Source organism: Pomacea canaliculata, linkage group LG11 (assembly GCF_003073045.1).
Source record: "Pomacea canaliculata isolate SZHN2017 linkage group LG11, ASM307304v1, whole genome shotgun sequence".
Classification (NCBI taxonomy): domain Eukaryota; kingdom Metazoa; phylum Mollusca; class Gastropoda; order Architaenioglossa; family Ampullariidae; genus Pomacea; species Pomacea canaliculata.
In genome coordinates, this window is record NC_037600.1 from 19691550 (window position 1) to 19710169 (window position 18620).

General features: G+C 37.9%; 1 protein-coding gene across 3 annotated transcripts; it reads left to right on the plus strand.

Annotated features, from left to right (window-relative positions):
- Positions 1-1496: 1496 nt before the first annotated feature.
- LOC112575867 (nose resistant to fluoxetine protein 6-like) lies at positions 1497-18606 on the plus strand. Of its 3 annotated transcripts, none has more exons than XM_025257970.1 (16): positions 1497-1603; positions 4389-4784; positions 5366-5547; positions 5842-5932; positions 6829-6925; positions 7529-7740; positions 8626-8793; positions 9035-9131; positions 9698-9790; positions 10145-10310; positions 10716-10795; positions 11386-11514; positions 12457-12577; positions 12741-12930; positions 15816-15958; positions 16408-18606. In XM_025257970.1, exons 2-16 carry the CDS (start codon positions 4409-4411, stop codon positions 16519-16521), a joined length of 2259 nt encoding a protein of 752 aa, XP_025113755.1. In that variant the 5' UTR covers positions 1497-1603; positions 4389-4408; the 3' UTR covers positions 16522-18606. The 3 variants fall into 3 exon arrangements, with proteins under 3 accessions (XP_025113755.1, XP_025113754.1, XP_025113752.1); XM_025257969.1 differs by lacking the exon at positions 1497-1603 and adding an exon at positions 1652-1848; XM_025257967.1 differs by lacking the exon at positions 1497-1603 and adding an exon at positions 2722-2848.
- Positions 18607-18620: the final 14 nt, after the last annotated feature.

The window sequence follows — 18620 nt, forward strand, 5'->3', positions numbered from 1 at the left end:
ATAGTGACATTACTTAGCAAAGCATCACAATTAAATAACACTGCTAATTAAATTCGATACGTTTTTTTTTCAGTACATAAAAGTAGAACAGAAGAGACTATTAAATTTAACTGCATTCGGGTGTTTAAAATAAAATTTAGGAATCAATCTTTTTCTTTCCTTCTTGAAGTAATCACATATATATATATAAATAAAATAGTGTATTTTCCACAGAACAAGGAAAGCTCTATACATTCTGTAATTATGATTAATATACAGCCTTCTCGTACAATTTAGAGAACTATTTTTGGTATAACCATGTGAAATAAACATCTTTTGTCCTAAATTTAATCCAGTTAGGGTAGATTTTTAAATTCTTTTATATTATCATCCCTTTACATACTCTGTGACTTCACTGAAAAACATGTTCTGTACTGAGATCGCGGAGGTAGCTCCAAGCCCATGGTTAGACCCTTGAGGTAAGCTTCGCCCCTTGTTTTCATTTCGGTGTTCATTTCCTGTAGGGTTCATTGTGCAATCACTGTGAGATGAGTGCTCCTCTTCACTCGTGTTGTCTGCACTTTATCTCTCTGTCTTAGTCATGTCTGTCTTCTGCTTCACACGCAGTCACACCACCCCGACCCCGTGTCCGCTGAAAGGTCATCCTCTGTGATATAACCTTTGCTGCTAGTGCAACCAAAGATATTATACTCAATCTTTGGGGCAACTATCTATCGTACTCAATGCTGGAAAGTCAAGAGGTCATTATGGAGGATACATTAACTGAATAATTGTCAAGATAAAGTCATCACTGTTTCGTTTATTATGGTTCAGTGATATTTCTCATGCAAACAGATTTTGATCCGAAATATACTGGTTTGGTTTGGCGAAGAAGTTTTCTACCTCGATGTGGTTTTGCACTACCGGATGATACGAAAGGAAAGGTGAACCACCGACGACTGGCCTTGCGAGCATGATGTCACACAGACGACAAGTACTTGAAGTCCTGAAAGTATGTCTCTGTGTCAAGAGTTCATACGTGCTCTTGTATGCGTATGACTGACAGACAGACAGACAGACAGACAGACAGACAGACAGACAGACAGACAGACAGACAGATGTCCCTGCCTTGGAAGACACTGAATGGGAGAAACACAAAATCCACAGCTAAGATGTGACTCGCCCGCAATCACAGACATGATGACCCTTGGGTTCATCTTCCGACACCTCAGTGCTGGCCGTTGACTTATCAGAGAAGTGTTTTGAAAAAGTGATGTCGTATCAGCATCAAGTTTACAAATCTTTATAAAAACCACCATATTTTATAGTCGCTGTTCTTTTCCACCTCGTCCTTCTCTCGCTCCAGGTGTGTTTGCTCAGGCAATATCTTCGCACCCATATTGGGGTGTCCGTGGGTACTTTCTGTTCCATCTTTACCGTTACGCCAGTAGAGTTCGCTCGCCCTGGCGGTGTTGTTTCACCACAGTTTAAACCTGCACTTTTTATATCTCAGCACTGTTGTACTTCGCCCAGAGCCCATCGTGACCTATAATCAAGGTGCAACCCACTGGAGAGACTCCGGTAACCAAATCACCTGTCTACGTATGACGTCACGGGCGGCCAGGTAAGTACACGAGCGCGCGATATCTCGAAGTAAAGGCATCAAGTGTATGGGCTTATCTAAGTCGTGTACCTGTTACATCGTGTAGGTGCACAGGAAATATTTCGATTGCACCACCCGTTTAGGTAATGTGAAAGTTGCAGAGGTGTCACGTGTAGGGTATTTTTTTAAGTCTGAAGACACCTGTCACCACTGATGTAGGCGTGGGAGACAACAAGACTAAAGAACTTTACTGACACTTGAGAGAGGTGAGTTGTTGTAGCTAATTTCATGGTTACCTTCAAAGGAAGGAAAACATCTTCTCTTACAACTGTCATAACACTGATGTAATGTTCTCTCTTTCATGGTCCGTTAAGGCATCTGTAGATATTTTTATCTGTTTATTTTAAACATTTAAACAAAGTAAACATTTAAATAACTTACATTGACAATTGCATTTTTATTGCTGGACTAAAAGAGGTTTAATTCACATTTAGACTTAATGGAGAATTTCACATTATCATGTAGTGTGTTATAGTCACACACCTGACACTGATCACCTTACATAATGCAACCTTAATGTGACATGTACACCTTAAAATTGTGCCAGGGATACTGGACTGGATGACTCTACAGTCCACACACACACAGGGGACTGAAGGGCGAGAAATATTATTAATTATATAATATAATAAATATCTATATATTCTTCGTTTTACACATAAGTGGAGACAAACAGAGAAGGTTCATCCTTTTATTAAAATTTTATAACGAGCAGACAAACTGTTTTGAATCAGTTTTAAAAGATATTTTAAAATGTCAGCAATTGGTCTCAAGTACAGAAAAACTACAGCTTAAATCTGAGTCCAAGAACCATTTGAAATACATTGGGCTGACACAAAGGTCTTTTTTGTTTATAATTTTCTTCTTTTTGTCTTCTTCTGAATAGATGTACCATTACTCCTTTAACACATTCCATTATTCTGATTACTCATACCCTTTCTGTATGGGTACAAATTGCCGCCACAAGTATAGACAAAGAGGAGTGGTGCAGCATCCGTCATCACCATCACGTGCTCATTACCTTATCCATCAGATAACTTTCACAATAGGTAGGAACTGGTGCAGTTGAGAGGCTGACACTTACCTGTACGGCAGGTACTGAAGGGTTGTTGAAGATTACACCATTTCTACTTAAAACACTATTCTGAGCAGTTACTCCTGTGGCAAAGTGGTTGAAACATATTTTACTCTCCGCAAAATTAGAAGGTTCGTAACGGTATATTTACATCTATCATCTACAAACTATATGTAATAGATTACTTTAATTCGGTGTTATTTTTAAAACAACATTTTTATCCCCAGTGCAATTATCAGGTTAGAAGCTATATTTATATTATTATCTCTAGAGAAATTGTAATAGGCAGCATATGTTTCAGATACAAAAATTACCCAGTCTATATGTATATATAATTTTGTCCAGCATTCTTCCTAGCGAAATTCATAAGTTGATTTCTGGGGGTATGTTTCCTGTTATGTTGTCAAACATTCTGTTCTCAGTCCATAGTGATGCTGAAAGCTGACATATCATCATCACACCATATCCAAACAAATCCATCCTCCCGTGGGGTCGACTTGTCAGTACCTGTCGTCTGGGAGGGGTTGTGGAGGAGGTGGGAGGGACTGGATGAGATCCAGGACTGTTGTGTATTGTATCATGTGATAAAGCGGAACCAAGCTAGTTGTTTGACGGAGGTTAGCCATAGTTCCTATAGATTCTCTCCGGGATGGCGAGTACGTTGCGTACGAATTCTCTTTGTTCTTTGCTAATTCCTGGTACGAGAGAGACTTGTACAACCTATGTTTTTATGACAAAACTGATGTTTCTACTCTCTTGCTCAGCTTCATGTGGACTTTCCCTACCCGATGGTGTTCACCTTCTGTCAATTCAGCTTTGCAGTCATATTTTCCCCGAAACCAGAAAGCTTTGGTATCCTGGAAGCTGCTGGATGACATCATTTATAGTCTTAAGTAAAACTGTATCTGATCGTCTTAGAACCTTTGACTTTTGTTCTTGACTGATGAAAACATACTTCGCAAATGCTTTTGAAATTGAGATTATCCACCTCTAAAACCACAATGTCCTTAATCATTACCTCGTGTTCCGAAAACCATCAAAATAGAACCGAGGTCCTATTCCACTATTCCATGCACTATTATTCAGACTAAGGAGCTTGCTGCGAATACTTTACAATTTCTTCAACGTGAACACGTTCCGACCGCCCATAAAAATCAGCGAAGAGCACCATGGACGGAGAGACCGGAGATAAACGGAGGATGGGACACAGACGAGAATGAGCCCACCCGCCGCCTTGCCCAGCGACCATCGCGAAAATGACCACATGTTCATGCCTGAGGTCCTCTCTACGACCTTTTTCCTCGCAACAGCCTTGCTACAAAACAACATTTAAATGGAATCAGTCTCATTACGCATCAATCTCTTTCAAAATTTCTATGAGGACATCATTTGTGACTCATCTCTCACCTGAATAATTAAATACCTATCATGACATTCTTCTCATTGATGTTGTTGTGTTCAAATGAAGAAACAAACATTTAAATTTGACTTTCTAAATTATATAATTATAATGACTAGGAAATGACTTCTCACCCCGATCTTTCAAGAAGTGCCTAGTCCAGGTTGTTTACAAGATAACAGAAACTAATGTACACAGCTGCAGAGATCGAAATATTTGGAGAAATAGTGATACAAATCCAACTTTGTATAACCAACTTTTGTTCTCTGCAGGTTTTTCATTGCCATCAAGTATGAAAAAAATGTTGGAGACAATAAGGTCATCACTGCTCGTTACACTCATCTGCCTGCTCTGCAGTTCCTCACCAACTGCTGGACAGCTAAGCCGCCCTTACCTTGACAGATTTGCCATTCTTGCAAACACAGTCCTGCAGTCTCAGTCCAACAAGGGAGCAAGTGGTCCAGCTGCCCAAGTCCTTGGAATGATTGAGGCTTTTCAAAAGCTGCCAGCAGATGTAGTTCAGCAGGCCATTTTACAGACTGTCAGTTCACAGCAAAGAAATCTCTTGGCAGCAAATGTAGATGCAAGTGAAAATTATGAACTTTGCTTGAATCATACCATGGAGATTATTAGTGGAGTGAGAGCCCGTCAGGCTTGGGCTACTCAGAGTAAGTCAGAAACATTGGTGCAATTAGCTCTCGTTGGCTGATGATCTTAAACTTAAGACAACTTAGATATATAATACCCTTCAGATTGGCAGAATGGTTGTGTTGTGTGGATGTATTTGTTCATATGTGCAGATGAATCCATTAATAAGAGAAAAACAAATGCATAAATGTCTCTACAGATAAAATAAATAAATATGAATATTATTAATTAATATTAATATGAAATGACATGGCCAATATATCTGAAAACCATGATAAGATGAAAGGAAAAGATTAAGAAAGACAGAAAGTATAAAAGAGAGAGAAGGAAAGAAAGGGAGTGACAGTTTACAGGGTTGGGCATCTGGAGTTTTCTCCAGTTACCTTCTTCCGCTCCCCCATAGTGCACAATCACCTCAAGGCGGAAGCACTTTCCCACTAAATCATCTAAGCAACCAGGAGGGAGAGTATAATGACGATATAACTGTGCTCCATGTCCTGTTGACAACATAAAGCTGCCGAGTGTTTGAGGTTATAACTGGATCATCTCTTCACCACCAATTGAGAACTATCAGAACCACTATGCTCTTTTTCTCTTTCAGTGATTGATGCCATGGGGAAACCACTCCCAGGTATCACTGAAGGCAATTTAATCTGGCCGGGTGCTTATGAACAGTGCTTAAAAGTTCAGGCCTTTATAAATGCCTCCAGTGGTAGCAATGAAACTGCCCCTCTTTTTTCTGGACGATACTGCACAGCTACTGCGATGCTGTCCTCAGTGGTGGTGAGTTGATTTTTAAGATTTTGTCCAAGCATGTCAAGTAAAGGTTTATGTGAACACATGTGAAGTACATAGCTATGCTGCGTTGTCTATGTTTCAGCAAACAGAAAAGCTTGAATAACATGTTAATAAGAATATTCATGTTGTAAAATTCCAGATTCTTTTGACTTCTGTTCAGGCTGGTGTCACAATTATAAACTATGCATTCCGTTTTTCTTTAGAAAAGTCGCGTTGGTTAATCTTGAAATATATTTTTCTATATGTAAAATCTTCTATTGATTATTATTTTGGTATTAGGGAGCCTCGCCGCTGACAGCAACACTCTCCATTGGTCTATGTATGCCAGATTCATGTTCCAGTGAGAGCGTAACACTCATACTCACCGAAGGTTAGTAACAAAACCCTGGTTTCCAGTTTATTGAGAGAGCATTTTATCCACAATCAAAGGTAGGCACAAGGTGCCCCACAAAAAACCACACAAAAAACACACAGACTTAACAATAATTGTGGATATCAGACTCAAAACAAAGAGATCCCTGTGTGCCCCTGTAGTGTAGCCACTCGTTTGAAGAAGGTGAATGCCATCAGAACAGATGCGGGTGGCATGGAACTATTGCACTGCAGATTTAAAGAAACGATACGCTTTGAAAAGTAGCTGAAAGTTATCATAACACTTGAATGGAAGCTCAAATCACAATTCTTGGTGCTTCAGCCCAGCCTTTGCAAACAGAAATATCATTTTTTATCCACATAACTCTTGTTAGAGCAAATGGATTAGTTAAAAAATTGATGGTAATATAAAATCACTTCTTCATGAACAAGTTTTCCATAACCTTGCCAAATTCACAACTTAAAAAAAAAGGATTGTCCTACATGCAGCCTTAGTGTTAGTCGCAGAACCACATTATCATGTGAAAGTGTTAAGTAACATCTGTTCCTGGGTTTTCTGTTATGTATATTTATTTTCTTGTTTAAAGTGTCGATATGTTTTATTGGATACCAACTCATGTACTTTTTTTATACATGTTTATGTGCTTGAAGTATACATACCTGTCAGTGAAGTCACAATGACATCTGTGCTGTGAAAGTGAGGTGTGAAGTCAGAGAGGGAAAGAAGATGAGAAAAAAGGGATTTATTTTTGCAACTCATAAGAAATGCTCTTAGGTATATGCTGTATGGTACTTTGTGATAATTATTTGTCATCAAAGCCAGAAACTTGTAAGTTATCTGAAAACTTAATATTGGTGGCTAACCACTGGTATCTTTTATCTTCTTCATTACAGTTGTTGCTGTTTTGAATATTTCCCTACCTAATTCACCAAGTGCATTATGCCAGGACCCAGGCTGGAAACCTCTGGAAACAAAAACCATTGTTGCAATGTGAGCTAATTGTTAATGTTATCTTTCTACTCAGTCAAACTGTCTTTCTTACTCAAGTGCATGATAAAATAAAAACTGGTATTGATCCTATACCTTAGTGGCCATTGGAGCAGATTAATATATGGTTGATTCAATGTGTGTAGAGCAATGTGGATGCAAGAGCCCAGGCACTGGCACTAGTTTTCTTGATAAATCTAATACCGATTTTTTTTTCTGGGGTTGTAATGGGAGTTTTCCAGTCACAGGCCCGTGCTATCATCAAACAGATAAACCTCTGCTCTGAAATTTCCTGCAATAACCTTGAGGCTACAGTTCCTGTCAAATGCAAGGACTAAATTTTACCTCAAAATTTGCATAAAATGAGTCACCCTGGGCTTTCATCATATATGCACGAGAAGGGGAGAATGAAAAATGAGGGTGAGACAAAAAAGACACAAAAAGTGTGTTTATGTATTGCCTAAGTTATTTGATTTAATACATAACGGACACGTTACAAGTTTTAACTTTTCTATTATTGATTACTATTCTTTTTTTAAATACATTAATATGTCTCATTTATTTTGTGCACCATGAAGAAATATTTTTTCTTTTTTTTGTGTGCAGTGTGGTCTGTAGTTGCATCTTGTTTCTGATGATTGCTGGGACAGCAGCTGACATTCTTTATATCCAGATGCCCAAGTGGAGGCTGAAGAAGGTGTCTAGTGTGTCTGCCAACAGCTTCATCACCAGTTTCAATGGCTATGTATCTAAAGCAGATGAGCGTCACCCACTTCTAGAAAAGCCAGACGTAACTGCAGTAGAGATCCCAGAACCAGGTAAACACAGGTGTAACAGGGTAGATGGGGTTGCTTTCCCGATCTCACCACAAGAGCAAACACAACGTAGGCTGTCATGGGTTCCAAATCCTTTTATTTTAATGCCAATCGATGGTTCTGGCTAAGGCAGAACTTCCACACCACACACTCGTTTTATTTCTCGATGAAACGTAGCTCTCACCTCTGCGCTGTCCCCATACGTTCTGTCCTCCTGCCCTCTTCCCCCGACCTTCACACCCCACATCTCTCCAAAACATCCCCGCACCTCCATCCTGTCACCCGGCGAGTAATTATCCCCCACCACCAAGCCATGTTTTTCCATTAAACCTTTACACACAAGTATAAAGATCCACACAAATGTCATGTCATATATGCATGTCTTGGGGAGGTCTGGTGGCGCCTGTCACCAATGCTGGGAGGGTTTTCTGTCCTAGGTTCAGCTCTTGCTCGGGCACACTGTTCCTTCTCTGCATGTGGGTTTATTCACAGGCCTGGCTGCCTTGCCGTGGTATAGTTCCTGGCTTTGCTTAAAATGCCGATTTCCCGCCATCCACACCAGGCATATCTTTCAAGAACTAGCCCAACTAACCCAATTACATACAGTTTTCATTAGTGTGGTTCAGTCTTTGATTTTCTTTACCTGATATACTTGTTTTGTAGACCATATGTATACTTTACAGAGGATCTGCTCTCCTGATAACATAAGACAGATGTTAACATGATAATGAAGATAATAGATCTTGCAAATAATGGAGCCTGAAACTACCAACACTCTACATCACGATAGCATATATGGGCTTGCGGAATATTTTGTTAGGGTGCATTCTCTTGTTTTTTTAAAAATAATTTTATGCTTAGTTTTGTGTGCATTGTTTTTTTACACAGGTATATGCATTAAGCTGCTTGCAACTTTCTCAGTCTACACAAATGGAGCAAAGATGCTATCCACTGAACAGGCATCTGGCAGTCTCACCTGTATCCATGGCATCCGCTTCTTCAGCATGACCTGGGTGGTCTTGGGTCATGCCCTAACCTCTAATATGGGCCAAGGAGGTAGATGTCATAGTCACAACTGATAGAACCATCAGTTGGTTCATGTTTCAGATTTCGTATTCCTACTACAAGACATGGTTGGCAACAAAGTTAATGATCTTTGTCACTGAATATCCATGGGTGTATCTTTCCTGAGACGAAATTTAACTTCTTAATTAGGACAAACTTTGATGTTTTAATTTCATAATAATAGATATTGCAACAAGATAAAAAGATTTATTTCTTGTGTCTTTTTAAACAGAGAATCTTACTTCTTACTTCAGTGATATTCTAGGAAGATGGACTTATCAAGCCATTTGTAATGCCTTTGTATCTGTGGATTCTTTCTTTTTGCTAAGGTAACTTTAATACGCTTCTTGTTCATTCTTTTATTATCTGAAAAGACTTTGCCTACATGTGTTTGATAGAGAGAATATGTATATGTTCTTTTGCCCCCTCCCTCCTTTTTTTTTTTTTTTACATTTTATAATCCTTTTTTTCTTTGTCGTCTTCATTTGTCATTATATAATTGGCTAGTACTAGAAAAAAAGACTATTTTTAGCTGATCACCATTTTAGAAGCAAGTTTTCTCAGCTTTAAAAATTAATACTTTTGATGTGTGTTTGCTTATTCTTAAAAAGATTTATTGCTGTTTTTAAATTATTAAAAATATTCATTTCACAGCCTTGGAGGAGGTTTCACATGTATGTGTGAGAAGATGTAGGTGTGCGGGTGTTGAATGTCTTGTATTGGTATGTATGTCTGCCCATTATGTTGTATATATTTATATGCTCATATTATGTTTGTATATGTGGTCGGGTTTGTGAGAAAACAAAACCTTTCTGTCTTGGGCTTCATCAGACAGACAATAAAGTACTTTGATTTGATTTATTTAATATTTGTCATTTCACCATTATCATTTCAGTGGTCTTCTGGTTGCCTATCTGTCTCTAAAAGAGATGAAGAAAAACAATGGAAAGATTAACTGGTTCCTCTTTTATTTTCACCGATTCTGGCGGTAATGTTTACTTATGTCTTGTGACTTATTATTTTCTAGTGTCTCAGTGCTACTTATAGGAAAGTCTCAGACCAAACGAGTTCTTCATTATTGGCCTATCCGTTGATAACAAACATTAGTACTGATATTAACATCATGTTTTGTGTATTAAAATATGTTTCTTCGAATAATTATCCTTAAAAAAAACATTTTCTTGAAAGCAGCAGGTCTCTCCAATATGTTTTTCTTTGCCTTCCAACAGAAATAGAAAGGATGACGTTTATTTTGAGCCAACTAATTGTTATCCTGTTGCATATCATAGAGAACTATATGTATCAGCATAGGAAAATGAGTCGACCTTCTTTACCTATACAGGTTGACCCCAGCTCTCATGCTGGTCATCATGGTGTACACGTGTTTTTACCCCTACATGGGGTCTGGCCCCTTTTGGACTAACCAATCTGCAGACAGTGATAACTGCGAAGACAACTGGTGGACAAACCTCTTATATGTCAATAACCTTGTGAATGAAGATAAAATGGTATGGCCTGTCTCATGTCAATATAAATTTCCCTGTTTGTATCTGTGCTATAAAAGATAGGTATTTTATGGATCAGGTTTCTGTACATGTGCACATTTGTTGAATGCTTATAAATCTTGCAATCAGATTACAACAGTAGCAATAAGAATGATGAAAGTTGATTTTAGTTCATTAATTATTGTTGAAGTTGCCAATTTAAATAAAATAATAAAAGCAGTAACACTGATGAATTTGTTCTTATATGATGTTTGATAACATTAAAAAGACTGATGTAAGTAATGCATATACCACATGGTATTCTGGACTGAGGTGAACATCTGCTTCTTTTGCTTTGATCGATTTGCTTTTCAAATGTAAAAAAAAATATAAATCAGCTAAATGCTATGTGACTTTTTTTTAATGCAGTGTCTAGGGGTTTCCTGGTATCTGGCCAATGACATGCAGTTTTACATCTTAAGTCCTCTTATCTTTGTCCCATTTTACTAGTAAGTTTGTCCGATTTTACTGATATTTTGTGCACTATTCACATCCATATTAATTACAATGATGCTTGTAATGAAAAACTTCATAATTTTTTCATATGTTATATAGTTTAACATTCTCTGAGTGAAGTTTATGTGATACATTAATAATACGGTTCAAACAGTTGTTGATGTTAAAGAATTTCTATTAATTTTCATCACTGAATATCTATGGTAAGTTTATGAATATATATATAAGCATTTTAGGGGGAGTCACCGAGTCCCTAAATTTGTACATTGATATATCATATTTTAAAAAGAAAGCCAGCTTGTAAACTTGACAGAAACTTGATTTAAAATATTTGAAAAAGATCTCTTAAATATATGAAGATGGCAATGTAATATCTAACCAAAATTTTCCATCTCCTAGTGAGTGGCAGACTGCCTGACTAGTCTGCAAAATGTGTTCAATGGAAGTTATGAAGGTGTTGTAGTTATTTTTCGTTTTCACTGCATTTAGTAACTTAAAATATTTACCCCTTCTTTTTTTCAGCATGTGAAAGATAAAATTAAAATGTTCTTTAATACAGCACTTCCTTTTTTCCTGTTGTCAGCAAACCCCTACTTGGTGCAGTGTCAGCAGGATTATTTCTGATAGCAACCACAGTTACACCTGCTGTTCTGACAGTCATAAAGCATTTTCCGCCTAGCTTCTTGGTACAGTTAAATGTAGATGAAGCCAAGTGAGTTTTAACTGAGATTATTTTTGGTTTGAATTTTAACCGAAGCTTACTAGAATCTGACTCTACATTATTCAATCAACTCACTGGATCTGGGATATTGTGGAATTCTGACTGCTGTTGCAGTCACATGAAAGTGACTAAAAGTCACAGGTCGCATGCAAGTATAGGCCAAGGGTGTTAATTTTATTGTTGTTTTAGAATTTTGATTCTGACACGGTGTAGCTGGGGTGTGAAAATTAAGATTTTGACGTCCTCATAATTGTTTGAAGTGATTCGATGATAGAATTCTGAAGTGTGATAAAAACCTGCTGTTTCAAACAGCAAACACATATTGGTTAGGACTATCAAAACTTATCAAAGAAACTCTATTAAGGTAGCAATAACAAATATTTTGTGTGCTTAAACAGATATCTTTTTGTCATGTGTGTGATGTGCATGTAATGAAAACTATTGAGTGCTAAGAAAGGAACCAATACTTTGCTGAAATCTTGATCTCTGTAGAAAACAAAAGCTAACAGTCCCATAGTCTATTGAAAGTGAAAGTAACTGGTTCACTTTGTCTACAGCACAGCATGTGGAACCCTCTCCTGCTGCCTTTACTTCCCCATCTATTGGTCAGGTCCCCCTTTCTGGTTATTAGCAGTTGATGGGTGGGCAGAAAAGTTTTCCAATAATGTTTACAAGGAGACCTGAAGCCAGCAGCCTTTTATTTTACAGCTGAGCGCACTATAGCTATCACTATAGCTAAAGAGCCTGCAGTTCCTTTTATTTTTTTAAGGAACGATAGATTGTTCTTCTGAAAAGAATTTAGATTGACAAAATATAGGTACCTTGAGACTGGTAGTGATGGGATACTGTTGTGCCAGTTTTGTGATTTTTTATTATTTGGTTGAGTATTAACCTGACTTACATCATTATACTATGTATACTATTATACTACAGCACAACGGATTATATGATTCATTATTACATCAAGCCATGGAACCGCATGGGACCTTACATTGTGGGACTTCTGGCAGGTTACTTCTTGTACCGCTGTAACTGCACTCTTCGACTTAACAAGGTTTAGTATAATTCTACTTGTATAAGTTTGTGGATACTGTCACAGAATGTTACCTACAAACTCTTACGTATAATATAGGTCATCTGTGGTTGGTAGAAATTGCATTGTGAACATCCAGTTTTGGTCTTTGAAGAATCTACCATGCGAGTCTTTGATTGTCCAGGTTGTCAACTTAACCATTTGGGCAGTTGCTGCAGCTTCTGCCTGTGCAGTGGTGTATGGTCTGTATGATGCCAGTGATAATCAAGGAACAATGGAATTAGCCACTTCAGCTTTTTACAATGCTGTTCACAGAACAGTGTGGGGAGCATGTCTTGCCTGGGTTATTATTGCATGTGTCACTGGAAATGGAGGTGAGTGAAATATTTGCACGCACATGTTCTCGGTACTCATGCATACTTGGTTGCTCATAAGCAATTTTATTTTAAAAAAAGCATATGACTAGTTCTTTTTTTAAAAAAGTGGTTGTTGAGAAAAAAATCTGCTTAAAATATTTGTGCAGAGACCATGGTATATTTTACCTTTGCAAATACCAGTAGTTCAGACCTACCTTAGGTTATTTTCTTTAGGGTACTATAGTTATGAAGCAGGAGTTATCCAGGGTACGAGTACGAGTACGAGATCTTTAATGTCAGTGACTCATATAGTCATTTTGACATGGGGGGATACATACATGGTGGTAACACAATGCGGCATAGAAGGAAAATAATTTACAACATCATCTGTACTAACTTGTTCGGACACTGTCCTCCACATGAAATTTAGTAGAATTCATCTTTATCTATATACTGCAATACACTTTCCTCTAATAGGTGAATGCCATCTTTTATCTCTAACAAATTGTAAAGAGGGCTGCCTTCTGGCACTACATGTCTACATAGCATGATATCAAGATAACATCTTTGTCAGAGTTCATTAATTCTTTATCAATTTTCAGTGTAACTATATTGGTTGAATCAAATCTTGCTTCCTTTATATATTGTGACCAACAGCTTTTTACCATAAGAAGAACCCTATCTGACCATCGGCCCTTCTTAAACAATTTTCTTGCAGGGGCATAAATCTTAATATATTCTGGCAGGATGTTAAGATTATCTCCATGTGCGTCCCTGTTAAACAAATAAAGTCAAATGACATGATATCATCTACAAACAAGTTATCTCCTCTACGTTATAATTAGCAAAAGTCAAACGCCTTGCCTGACGGCCAGTTTTTTCCTATTTCCACTTGGGTTGTGATCTTGTTGAACTATCTGAGGTGTTCTTGTCACTTATACATGTATAACTGTCCAGAGAGCCTTGTTTCTTCCCTTTTCGCTTGCTCCTCCGTTCTTATTCTTGCGCCGTTTGGGTGTTCGTGTACTGTCATCTCTCATCAGCTGTTGCGTCCCTTTGACCTCTTCAGCGTGTCCGGCCGTCGTGCTCCTTGTCTTTACCCGGCTAGTCAGCACGGGTACCCGTGCGTGGTTTCTGGGTCACGACTAGCCGAGGACACGATGCCGGGTGTGGGACGATACTTGCACATTGCTGTCAGGTGGACACCCGCTGCTGACATCGGCTGTCTGGCTGTTGTTGGCTTCTGTTACACTGGTGTATGGAGTTGTGTCCTTCCCCTTTGTATTGTCGCCGGTAGATGTATTGGTAATACTGGATTCAGAAGGGCATTTAGTAGGCAAGATAGCAGTCGGAATCATCTGCAGGTTGTTGCTAATGTTGCCTAAGGCGTGTGCTATTGTGGTCGGTGTGCACTGAATTCTCTTGGAATGCCGGTTTTCCACTGTTGCCCCTCTGCCAGTATCAGCGTTCGTGTCAATTTGCTCCCCATGCTTATCAGCCTGTAATCTGTTGGTATCTTCTTCCTCATCTTCTGATTGCAGAGGTAGATAGCGGTTCCAAAGAGGTAGAGGTAGGTAGGACTGACTGCTCCGGTGCTGTCGGACTCCTTTGTTCTGCTGCGCTGTTGTTGGTGTGTATTTATCAGTCTGTTGCTGTAGAGTTGTCTGGTGCTGAGAGGGGGATCTGTCCGCGTTGGTTCGAGGATTCTCCCTCTCTTCCTGTTGTCTGTTCGTATTTTGGTGTAAGGATCCTCCAACAACGAGCCGGTCTCCTCTGTAGAACGCACGCACCCCGCTATTTCTGTAGCACTTTATGATCGACTGTTGTCTTTCTGTGAGATCACTAGCCACAGATACACCTTTTGCTCTCAGTTTCTCTCGTGCTTTGGTAAGTATATCCAACTTGTCAGACCATCGAGTGAACTTAGCGATTATGGGACGTGGTTTGTTTTCTCTGTTTCGGGTATGTCCTGCTGGCACAATTTTCTTACCGACTCTGTGCGCTCGCACGATGTCAGTAGTTGCCACACTTTCCTGGAATTGTTTCTTGTAGGAGTTGTATTATCGTAGCAGCACAGGTTTCGTATGAATCCTCTCCAGTTTCTGGTATCCCGAAGAACTTCAGATTGTCTCTGCGTGAGAAACCTTCGAGCTTGTCGAGCTTGTCGTCAAAGACCTGGAGAGACTGGTCTACATGATCTTTTAGACTCTCGGTGTTTTGCTCGAGTGACTCTTGCCTTTGTTTAACTTGCTGTAACTCCATACACAGTTTATCAATGGCCGATTTGAAAAGTCTCAGTTCGTCTCTAACTTCGTCTATGTGGTGTTTAATGTTTTCCTCTTGTTTGTTAAGTAGTGTCTGGATATCAGTTAAGACACCACTCTCGTTGGAGCGGGCCATAGCGTCCAGTGGAGGTGTCACACACTCACGAATCACACAAGGCTACCGCCGTGCTGTTCACGCTCCGTTGAACACTGTGGTCACCTGGCTTCTTTCGTAAATTTTGTAAAATTCAACTATTTTGACTGAATATTCGCATAAAATTTACTTTTTTATGCAGCCTGTAATTGGGAGATCAGTATTTTTGCATAATACACCACAAAGATGAGTAACTTCCGTAAAACTAGGCAAAATGCACCTTGTATTGAAGAGCGTGGAAAAAAAGCGTCCGCACAGCTCGTGAACACAGTTCACCCCCAGTTATCCAGGGGCACCATAGAGAAATCAAGGTCAAGCATTTTGGCTTTACCCCAGGGACCATATAGTTACAAGGCAAAGATGCTAATGGAAAAATAACTTCAAGCATTATCTGCATTAACACCTCTCTGTAACTATGGAGACAAGATATTTGCCCTTGATTTCCCCACAATGCAAGATGCTTGATGAAAGTAAATGTGTTTCAGGTTTTGTCAACTCCTTACTGTCATGGTCAGCCTTTGTACCACTTAGTCGTCTGACTTACTGCATCTACCTGGTCCACATTGAGATATTGGCAATATATGCATTGAACGCACAGTCGGTTTTTTATTTTAATGATGTTAATTTGGTAAGTTGCGCACTTCTCTTATCTATTTCTCAACTTGTCACTCTCACTGGCACTCAACATTACCACCACCATCACATTGTACTAATTATTTCAGTAATGAAGGATCCCATTGCCTTATAGCCACTGGTGCAGTGAATCTAGGCGTTTCGTGTCTAGGCCATACATCACAAACCTGCTAATTACTTTTTTATTGATGAAGACTTATCATGTGAACTTTTAATCAAAGATTTTTACTGCAGAGAGGGGAGATTACTGTTATGTGTTTTCAAGTATAGTGAAGCATTGTGTTTGTTATTTTTTAAATATTATTTTCATTTTTAATTCAGTTTTAATCTAGTGTGCATGACTATAGAACCGTGACACCATGGTATATGGGAGGCCATGGTGTGCAGCCATATATAGCTCTTCTCCTCTAAGGCAAATGAGATTTGTTTTCCTCTTGTCCACAGGTGATGTTCTTCCTAGCCATGCTGGTTGTGTCTTATGTGGTTGGCTTTGTAGTGTCCCTAGCCTTTGAGGCACCCATGCTGGGTCTGGAAAAAATTCTCATACGTCGAAAATAATCAGTCACCATTGTGATTTCCATAATCATGACATGCAAATTGAAGCTTACCAAGCTCACATTTGATGTCAAATCCACCACAGCTTTTATTGGTGTTTTAATTTGTTTAGATAAGTAATGGTATATATATATTTCAGCCAATACATTTTTGTAATTTTTCCCTTTATATGCACATTTAGTACATCAGCATTGTTGACATGGCTATTGCCATAACAGATGCTGAACATTGCCTGCAAATCTTGGGTGTGAGAAATTTGTTTTTAATTGTTGTCCTAGTCTTGTTAAAAATCATTCCAAAGAAACTGTTATAATGGTATTTTTTATTTATATATTACGGCATTTAAGAACAAATGTGAGCAAATCAGGAAACATGTACATATACATCATAACAGCTTTAAAAATCGAGAGCTTATGCTGCAAATTATGAATATTATATATTTTCTTTTTGCAAAATCTGTTCATGACATATTTGAACATGCACCTTCTACTTACTATCATCTCTTTTCAATAGCATATACATGAACATAATTTTTTGTAGCAAAAGTATGAATGTATGTGAAAGTCTATTCTTTTTAAAGGTATATTTTTAAGAGATACTTTATATTGCTGATTGAATCTTATTTACTTTAAAGAAGTAAACGCAAAAAAGCAGGAAATGCAAATATAGTTAGGCGTGTGATTGTGTCATGTGTGAGACAGTATCAGAAGTTATTTTTTTTCAGTATGCTGACAAAAACTTTGATAAAGAGACTTAAGTTTTTTTATTTTTTTAAATTTATAAAATGTATGTCGAGACAATTTTGTAATCAACACATAATATGGTGAGGTAAATTAATGTGATACAATCACAGCCTGTGAAAATATACTTGTATTATAGTTTATTATGCCTCAATGACAATCATTCATGACAAAATGGCTGAATAATTTTTTAAGTAAATGAATGTTGTGATATGGATTTGCATCTCACTTTGCATCCAGTTATTCAGTCAGATTTTTTTTAAAGTTTGAAAGTTCAGTCGTTTTATGTATATATAATTGAGACATTGTTGACAAGCAATAGTTTAAAATAGTTTAATATATAATAAAATATAATATTTTCATTTTGTTTGGTGGTTGTATTTTAACAGCTGTGCTTATACTCGTACTCTCTACTTACACAATAAGCGTATCCCAGTTCTACTTATACCAAAGCTTTTTTAAAGTTAGTTACATTAGGAGAGCTTGACTTAATTTGTAGTGTGCACTGATACCTTGAAACAGTTCAAGGCTCTGGGGTGTGTCTGAAAGTCATTTGAAAGTAGTGGGTTTCAAGTTGCTTAGATAAAAGGCAGCATATAGTGGATGGGAAAGGAGTGAATGTTCCAGTAAAAGGGCCTGGGTTATGTCTACTTCCCGGCACACAAGCTCCTTTTTAAAGTATGCAAGGGCTATAGGATGTATAAAAAAAAACATGCAAACTTAATTATCTTTACAAAGCCTCATGACGATGTGGTTGTAGGTCAAATACAAAGTAAAATCAAACAGCATATGTTTTAGCATTCTCACGAGATGTTTGCAGTTGCTCAGAAAAGTGAGATTTTTAACGATCCATGCAGTGGGTTTTAAGTTTAAAGTTCAAACTACCTTTATACCCTTTCCTTTTTTCAGTCATCTCGATCCCTGCTTCATTTACTCCATTCAAGATTTGTAAGTCATCCAACGTGTTCCCTTCTCCCTCCCAAAAAATGTCTTCTCTCTCTTTCCAAACCCTTTGATTATATACCTAGATACAGATCGATCGAGGCTTAATTCCTACCCAGCTTAATATATGATATATGTATACTTGTACCGACGAAATGATATATATATACTTGTACCGACGAAGCAAACATGTACCACATGTTGCAAGTCCTCAAGCCAACTAGGAAAAAACCTGTCAATTCAAATATCAATCACCGTGTTTGTACATATAATTTATATATATGTTTTTATTAACTTGTTTTGAATTAATGTAATATAATTTTATTTCTGCTATATTGAGTCCAAGGGCTAGATATAAAAAAGTATTAACTTGTTTATTGTTACCTTTGTAAATAAAGATTTGTCATCTGCCTTTTCGTA

Bases quoted from the DNA above. Each gene is read 5' to 3' on its own strand.
- LOC112575867 (XM_025257970.1), top strand. From the start codon at position 4,409: ATGAAAAAAATGTTGGAGACAATAAGGTCATCACTGCTCGTTACACTC. The intron at 10,311-10,715 runs GTATGGCCTGTC...TTTTTAATGCAG, and splicing joins TTGTGAATGAAGATAAAATG to TGTCTAGGGGTTTCCTGGTA. The intron at 15,959-16,407 runs GTAAGTTGCGCA...TCTTGTCCACAG, and splicing joins ATTTTAATGATGTTAATTTG to GTGATGTTCTTCCTAGCCAT.